Source organism: Eucalyptus grandis, chromosome 3, assembly GCF_016545825.1.
Source record: "Eucalyptus grandis isolate ANBG69807.140 chromosome 3, ASM1654582v1, whole genome shotgun sequence".
Taxonomy (NCBI): domain Eukaryota; kingdom Viridiplantae; phylum Streptophyta; class Magnoliopsida; order Myrtales; family Myrtaceae; genus Eucalyptus; species Eucalyptus grandis.
In genome coordinates this window covers 18469682-18478726 of record NC_052614.1, presented here as the reverse complement: position 1 = coordinate 18478726, position 9045 = coordinate 18469682, and the positions used below count along the sequence as shown (strand labels likewise).

General features: G+C 37.8%; 1 protein-coding gene across 1 annotated transcript; it reads left to right on the top strand.

Moving 5' to 3' along the window:
- Nucleotides 1–1768: 1768 nt before the first annotated feature.
- Nucleotides 1769–2623, top strand: LOC120291698 (disease resistance protein RUN1-like). Its single transcript, XM_039309389.1, has 2 exons — nt 1769–1833; nt 1942–2623. The coding sequence occupies exons 1-2, from the start codon at nt 1769–1771 to the stop codon at nt 2621–2623; spliced, it is 747 nt and encodes a 248-aa protein (XP_039165323.1).
- Nucleotides 2624–9045: the final 6422 nt, after the last annotated feature.

Below are 9045 nucleotides of genomic sequence, written 5' to 3'. Positions count from 1 at the left end.
GTGAATCCTCCTCTATTGTGCTGCGAAAAATTGTATTTTGGTGAAGAACATGTTGGTGGAGAATGTCAACATGAAATAAAAAGCCTGACAAAAGATGACCATAAAAGGAAAAAAAGTAATACTGAATTACCATTCGAATATAGAGAGTTGTTAGCTTTGAATTTATTAACGCGACACTAAAAGAATAAAATTTATGTAACATGTTGAAAATTTATGTAATATGTTGAAAACTATTGATTTAAGGGGAGAGATAAAAGTGGCTTGGATGGAGGATAATGATTTGATAATTTTAAGCAAAAGTAGTATGGAGAAATCTAGTTTAAGGATATTATTTTGAAAAAGATTAATTTTAGAGTTACTTTTCTAGACGAATAAAAAAGGAAAAGCCTCCTGCAGACTTTTAATATCCCCGATTTATACGCTCTTGTCATTGACTCATGTAAATTAGCAGTGTATAAGAGAATGAAAGTAAGTCAAGTCAAGACAGCGCGGGATCTCTCAAATTTCAACGAAAGCACGTAGATAGGTTCCAAGCACTTTCCCAGTAATGTGCTGTGAATCGGTGGAGATCACAGCAGGAGCATGGGAGTGCTGCTCGTCAGTTCTCTTTTCTACTTTTTCTTATTTATTTAAAAAGCAAGTCAAGTCATGATGATGCTGAGCATTGCGTGTCTCCAAGTCACGATGCTGCTTTGAGCCAAAAAAAGAAAAAGGCATGATCTGCGGAAATTACGCGTACAATGATTGTTGTTTGCGTGGCATGCCTCACAGCGGTTCGATTAGCATGAAGAGTCTTGGGCCGTTAGATGGTAAGAACTGAGCATTGTTCAAAGCACGAATATCAGATAATGTTTGTGTGGTGGTAATCCAATGTCGAAGGCTGAAAATCGGCGGAGATCCCAGGGTTGTGTCGTTTGAGCACTCCTCAGGTACTCAACGACACCTTGCTCTTATCTGTTTCCTACTTTGATTGCTCCATTTTCTTCTGATTAAGCAAGGGGTGTGAGAGTTCTTTTATTTTCGTTTGAATTAACTGAGTTATAAAAGACATTTGTGCAATTCGCAGATCTGGACTGTGAAGGCTGTCTTTCTTTCAAGGCTCTTGATCAACCTCTTATTTTAAAACAAAATAAAAATCTCGTTGGTCAATCACTACATGATGTACATCCAATCAAGAAAAAGGAAAATGGTCTTTCCGCTCTCTTCCTTCTCTCAATTCATTTCTTTTCTTTTCACTTCATTTCCCTCTCAACTTAAATTGCCAATCGAATTGTAAAAGAAAAGAACCCACCCACTCAGAAGATCCAAATTCCGGGGTGTCTTCCTTGTCGACCGCTTCGGATGGAAGAGATCATGAAGGGGGAGATGAACAGCTGAACGGGAATGCTTACGAAGTGTTCTTGAGTTTTAGAGGGAAAGACACTCGTAAAGGTTTCACCGATTATCTCTATTCTAGTCTTGTTGATGCAGGAATTCACGTGTTCAAAGACAACAATGAACTTCGTGTTGGTGAGGAGATTGGTGCGGAGCTTCTCTGCAGCATCACGCAATCCACGATCTCCATCCCGATTATCTCTGAGAATTATGCTTCCAGCAAATGGTGCCTTTGTGAGCTGGTTCATATGTTAAAGTGCAAGAGGAGTAAAGGGCAAATAGTGTTGCCCATATTTTACAAAGTGGAACCCTCACAAGTGCGACATCCTACAAGGAGATTGAGAAAAGCTATCGATGCACATAAAAAGAATATGGAGGAAATGGTTGTGAAGGAATGGGAAGAAGCACTCAAGAAGTCAGCTTCTTGAAAGGATGGGAATCGGAGAAAATTGATAATGGGTACCTTATTCTTTGACAAAGCATTGTTTAATTTTTCATAAATAGATCTTTCTTGAAAAAGAATAGACATATTGCTATCCTAAAATAATATTCATTGTTATTTGACAGGCATGAAGGAACATTGATTAAAATTATTGTGAAAAAAGTTATGGGCGATTTGAAAAGATTTTTTCAGCTAAATGTTCCCGAACAATTAGTGGGAATTGAGGATCATGTGCAGCAGATTATGAGCAATATAGATGCTGAATTCAATGGTACAAAGATTATTGGAATCTATGGAATGGGCGGCATTGGTAAGACTACTCTTGCAAAGGTGTTATACAACAAACTCTCTAGTCATTTTGACTATCATAGCTTCCTGGCAAATATCCGAGAAACATCCCAATGTAAGGGTATTGAATGCGTACAAAAGCAACTCATTTATGACATAACAAGAAGTTCATGTGATGTGTTTAATGTCGACGAAGGAGTTAATGTCATCAAATCTCGATTTATGAGGAAGAAAGTCCTAGTTCTTTTGGATGATATTGATGATAGTACTCACTTGAATGCTTTGGTCAAGGATGGAAGTTGGTTTGAAGTGGGAAGTATAGTCATCATCACAACTAGAAACAAAAGCATTCTCGATGAAGGTAGGGCGGGCTACATGTACCAACTCAACGAGTTGTCTTTAGATCAATCATTGATTTTATTTAGTAGACATGCCTTTCAAAAGGATTCTCCTCCGAGTGATTATGAGGTTATCTCTCGTGATGTCATATCTACTAGGGGGGCTCCCATTAGCTCTTGAAGTTATAGGTTCATTTCTTATGTAGAAAGAGAGAAAACGTATGGAAAGGTACATTAAAAAAATTAAAGAAAATGCCCCATGAGAAAGTGCAAGAGAAGTTGAAAATAAGTTACGAAGCATTAGATTATGGGGAGAAACAAATATTTTTGGATATAGCATGCCTTTTCATCGGATCACATAAACAAAATCCAACTTATATGTGGGATGCTTGTGAGTTTTTCCCCGAGATGGGGATTGAAGTATTAAGTCTTATGTCCCTAATTAAAATTGACGAAGATGGAAAGCTATTGATGCATGATCAATTGAGAGATCTTGGAAGGGAAATTGTTTACCAAGAAAATCCAAGGGAGCCTCAAGAGCGTAGCGGTGTGGATCTATGAACAAGCCTAGATGTGCTTGACAATTGCAAGGTATGAGTTTCTCTACTTTTCTTAGTCAGTGAATGTGGGTCCATCTTCCCTTTCTTGTTTGAAATAAAAATAAGTATTAGTCTTGAGTTCCCATAACTTGCTGCTTCTACAAGCAAAAGAGCTTTTTCGATTAATCGTTGTTTTTGCCTATAAATCTATGGTAAAATGAGCAAAATTTAGATGACTAGTACTTCACTGTAACAAAATCAACACAAAATTGAAAAGATAGCATCAAACATCTGTAACAATAAAAAGAAAAAAGAATCATATATAGAATGTTTGATATTATCAATTTTCCTTCCGCATATAATGAAAAACCCTCCTTTGAAGAAACAAATGACAAGAAAGGAATGTAAAACACATGCGTACCTTTGCGATGACATTTTTGTTTTCATTTTGAGACGAAGAATTGCAAAAAAAGAAAAAAAAAAAGGTAAACCAAAAAAGGGAATTCCACAATTGGGATTCTTTAATTTTAATACTGATGGCAAGTTTGATTGATGTATTAGGACGGTTAGAGTTGTATTAGTTCACATATACATGATAGGAGTAAAGGTAGTGTTATTTCACATACAATGGGCATGAATGTTGATAGATATATTTGAATTAGTGTATGCATGAAGAGGCCTTCCATCATAGTTGCAAAGGGACGTAAATTTTGGAAATTCAAAAGGTGCAAATTGCAAAGTATATAGTTGGATGAGGAAAAAGTTTAGGAACAACCGCTAGAGCTTCTTATCTTTACATAGATTAGATAAATAATATGCAACTACAATATTTCATTTCACAAAATTGAAAGGGAGAAATGTACACCATAGTAGTACAATAGCAGATTGAAATCGGTGCATTTAATTTTATATTGGTTGGTCTCGTCTCATCATTCAAAACTTATAATCCACAATGTTTCCAAACTGCAGGGTACTAGCAAGATTGAGGCCCTTCCTCTCGACAGATGCAGTTATGGAAGAAGATACATAGCTGAACAATTTAAAGAATTAGCCAACTTGAGATTCCTTCAAGTGGATGGTGCAAATTTCATCGAAGATTTCCAAAGCTTACTTCCTGAATTAAGATGGCTTTGGTGGCGAAGTGTCCGTTAGATTTCATCGACCAACTTTCATATGAAGAAATTAGTTGTACTTGATTTATCAAACAAGTGCAATTTCGAAGAGAACTGGGAGGATGGGTTCCACTCAAGGCAAGATGTAAATAAGGCATTGAAGTATTTTTTTAAATTAACATTTCTTTTCATTGTACATATAACATTTGAAAATTGATTTTCATAATTAAACTAGCCATTTCTTTTTAATTTCATAATATTAAAGGAAAGCATGGTGCCCAATGATTGCATCTCTCTTTCATTAGGATTTGATAATACAAGTTGCTTATGTCTAATAAGCAAACATCTCATTTGAAATGTTAGTCGGAACTAAATGCAATTAGCACTTGTACACCCTAACATTCTTTTGCAATCAATATGCCTAAAAGACATTTATCTATTGGCATGGCCGAGCACTACTAAAAGAGACATTTAAAATTAAGTAGGACAACCGTGAAGGAGTAGAGTAGCACGGGAATTTTGAGGAATTCTAAAAACTGAAATACATAAGGAGTAGCGCAAAATCACGAGGTTGGAACGGTCCACTTACACTCGATGTACCCTTTCTTTCTTCGAGATGGCGATTAAGCTCAAAGTTCTCAACCTCAGTGTGAATCTTTGAAAAGAACTCCCGACTTGTCCACTTTCAAAAGGTTGGAGATTTTGACTCTTGCATATTGTTGGAATCTGGAAGAGCTTCATCCTTAGTTGGAAATTTGACATCATTGATCGAGTTGCACTTAGCAAGGACATTGATTACAAAAATTACCCAAAGCATTGAGAATTTGAAAAATCTGAGGATCTTGTCTATTTTTGGAACTAGCATAACGGAATTGGCCTGATGCCATTGGAATGTTGAAAAAACTCCAAAAGTTGGAAGCTTGGGATTGCAAAAACCTGGAGCAACTACCTAGTAATATATGCGAATTGATTTTGCTAGAGGAGCTCTTCCTTGACAGGTGTGAAAAGCGGGGAATTACTTAACCGCCTCCGGCTTAACATATCTAAGTATCACCCCCCGGGCAGTCTTTGCCTTATCTTTCCCAGCTAACCCGTCTCAAGATACTCACTCTTCGTGATTGCCATCGGCTTGAATGTGTACCAAAGCTTCCCATTGGACTATCAGAGCTTTATATTGTAGGCTGCGCAAAATTGAAAGCCTTCACGAATTTGTCAGACTTGAAACACTTGCGACATTTCCATATTCGTGAATGCCCATCTCGGAACGATCGCCCGACGTGTCGAATTTTAGCCGTACGCGGATGAGAGAACTTGGCTTGAGAGTGACCCGGTTCTTTATGGCTTAGAATTCCAAGCGTTAGCGAACCTCAAGAGATACGGGTGCGAAGAAAGGACAGCTCGACGTGCATGGAATCTCTCTTTCTCTCTCGCTACTAGTCAATAGCCTTGTTTCCTAGGCCGAAAGATCAGCCACCGCTCGCACCGGTGCATCCACCATAGGCAGGTGGGTAGGTCGGTCGGTGCGGCGGGAGATGACAACGGCGAGCGACGAGGCGACGCCACACCGGGTAACGCCCACGCATCCGCTCGGGTAAACACACACACGCATCTCTCGAGCTTTCTTGTTGTCTCCAAGCTTCAGCTGCATTTTAGAACATCACTCCGATGCACAAGTTCATCGATTGTTCGGGTTTGGAGATTTTAGTTTGCTCAATAGTAGATGTGGAGGACATGATGCGGATGATCGATCAATTGCATTTTAAGTTTAGAGTCGATCGATCTCATGTCGTAAATTTGCAATTGCAAATAGTTGGGATAGCGGTGTTCAATTTCCTAATGGTGGCCTCTACGTTTTCCTAGGATGTTGCTTGGGAGCAGAGCTACTGAAATCACTGTGATGACAATATTCTCTTCTGTGGTAATTCCCTTAGTGTTTACTTTGTGCCATGATGACATTGATTGCTTTTCTTTTGTCAGTTTTTTGGGAATTGAATTATAAGGGGATTATAAATGAGAATAAGGTGTTGCCCTCATTTTGAATTAGATCAAATGGAAGATTTAATCGATTGTTGTGACAGATTTGGAGAATCCATAAGCTTATCTTTGGAGTAAGAAATAAGAATAACCTTTTATTGCTGGAGTTAAAAGTGGACTCTACCTTCATGAGAGCTTGGGTTGGGGTAGATGGAAGGTCTTATGTGGCTCCACAAACAGCCGTGCAGCACAATGCCAATACCTTTTGTACGGCGGCCATCTTTTCCGATTTGAGGACATAATTGTCTTTTACATCATAGCATATAGCTCTTTACCTTTCTATATTTTCATCCTCCTGTCCTCTTCTTTTCACTGCCATCATCTAGTTTTGCATTTGTTTTATTTCTCTGTGCCTTATACATGATGCTACGTAGTTAACTTTCTAAGAGGCATAAGAGCTGAAGAGTGATGTGCTTTGCAATGGTGGTATTGGTGCTTTTGTCTTCTACTTTTGAGCTTCATTCCCCCTTTTTAAAGATAACATACACGTGTTAGTACAGAATTAAGAATTTGAGAATCTACCACTTTGCATCTTAATTTTCTGTAGAGTCTTATAATCATTGATCCAAAGTCCAATTTCAATCAATTAGGATCAATCTTAACAACCTTTACCTTACGGGTTAGATTTTATACTGCAAGGATTGGCTCCCATATGTGTACTGATTAGATCATGAAATGTTGTTTTTGTGTAGCTGTGACATGCCACATATGTATAACTATCTAAAAAATGAGTGTGCTTGGTGTATCTACATGGAAATTGGCTCTAGGCAGTCTGTTGGGATGCAAGATCTCAGGTTTGGTGCTTGTTCTCTAGAAACTAGTATGGTGGAATGCTCTAGAATTACTATTGTGGAATCATCTTTAGTTTCTCACCTTGTGTTTCTAGATTCTCTCCCATGATTGCCCCAAGTTTTTACTTTTTGTTCTCCTACTCATGTAATTGCATTACTTTTTTTTTCATGTCTTGTTCATGATATATCCTTTATGGGGATCTTATAGTGCTTGTGCTGGTTGCAAGTTTCAGTTGGCTGGCATCCTCTTCATAAAGATACTTGTATTTGTATTGTACCTTGCTATTGTCCCTTTGCTTCTTTTTTTGACCATATTTCAATTCTAGATCGACACATTTTCCGTGTCTTTGTAAGACCCTACTTATAGCGAAGCTGCCGATTTGATGCCAGAAATTGGAATAACAAGAAGTTAACTTGGTTGTCACCGATCTTGTACTTGGTTTTTCCTTGTCCAACATTCCTATGATGGGTTTGAAATGTAGGTAGAAACTTTTGGAGCAACAACAAAGACCTGGAAAATTTCCTTTATTTTTGAACAAGTACAAGTTGTTGTATTGCTTTTTAGCCATTTATGCACTATTACTATGATTGGTTTTCTGATTGATGGATTTTGCGGGTTCATCTATGCATGGATTGGTAGGATTATGTCTCGTGCACACATCCTTTCCAGAACATGAGGCCTAGAGTGTTCGATGCGGATCCTTCCAAAAGAAGAAAAAGCCTAAAGAGAGCCAGCTAGTATTCCGTCTTTTATGGAGTTGAAACCATTATACTACGACTCATGACACGGTAAACTTGTGTTTCACTTTTCTAATGTTGTATCTACTATCCTTTAACTAATTTATTTTTTGTCACTCAAGTGCCACACAGTATTCAGGACCATGAACTTGTATGGCTTTATATATCTAGCACATACTCTTCTTCGTTTCTAACTTTATCGCAAACTCTAATGTTCCAGCTGTACTTGATGGATTTGAACTTGCTTCTTAGTATACCTCGCATTTATGTGGTTAACAATCTTGGTATAAATGATTACCTTGAGATTTGTCAATACTGTAAGGCGATATATGAGATTCCATTAGTGAAGATCAAACTAGAGCAATGGATACCAGTGAAGCTCTTTCCTTGTTAAGTCTACTAAGTTTTCAAGGCATAATTGTTCATTACGTGATTTAATGAAATGCAGGTTCTAAGGAAAATCTGCTGGTACTTAGTTCTATCACCATGATCTGTGCAATTGAGCCTTCTTAATGCCACTTTAGAAAATAAACATCTCTCGAAAATCCCATTCCATCTTTGAATTGTTCTAGGTAATTGGTTGTACATCTTGTAATATCTCAATAATGTGCCATAGAATTTGGTCGACCATGCCTTTGTTATTTTAACACAAGTTGCTGTTGAAACAATTGGTCATGGTGGAGGTTATCCAATGGACACCTAGAGTACTTTCAAAGACGAATTTGAGAATGAGAAAACGTCTAGGAGGCGCATTTGTTGAGAAGCAGCAGAAAATCTTAGACGGGCCCAATCATAGTCAAAAGAAGAATTTTGGCTTCTCGGGTGAGATAACCTACCTTTGGCTAGGAGCCGAATTAGAGAAACATCGAACATGTAATTACAGAACTTGTTGTTTTTCTTCTTTTAATTGGATCATCACTCAGATGTGACTCACTCTATTTTCTCCGAATATTGTTGTCATTTTGAAGTATTGCTAGAGGATTACCTTAAAAGAGACTTGCTGTTATGCCTCAATATGCAGGTCTGATTATGTGGAACAATTGTTTATGTTCATTGTCCATGTCACTCTTTATGAATGATTGCCTAGACCCCTCATTTAACCCTAAGCAGCCTCTCTCCCCGTGATCCCTGATTGGGGCATGGCTGCTGGTCTTGAATACAAGTTAAAAATGTGTAAAAGAGGTTTTGGTGCGTTGAAAGCCAAAGGCTTGTCATGAATTTGAGTGTTTGTCTTCATAGTTTTGTTCTGTACACTTGGCTTAGTCAACTTCTGCTCATAAATTTGTTGTAGCTGTGTCATTTTCTAGCATTATGAAGCCATTTCTTGTGCCATGGAGCCTGAAATTCTAATGCACTTTATAAGGATGGGAGGAACTATGTTATATTGCT

Bases quoted from the DNA above. Each gene is read 5' to 3' on its own strand.
- LOC120291698 (XM_039309389.1), top strand. From the start codon at position 1,769: ATGGGAAGAAGCACTCAAGAAGTCAGCTTCTTGAAAGGATGGGAATCG. The intron at 1,834-1,941 runs GTACCTTATTCT...GTTATTTGACAG, and splicing joins TCGGAGAAAATTGATAATGG to GCATGAAGGAACATTGATTA.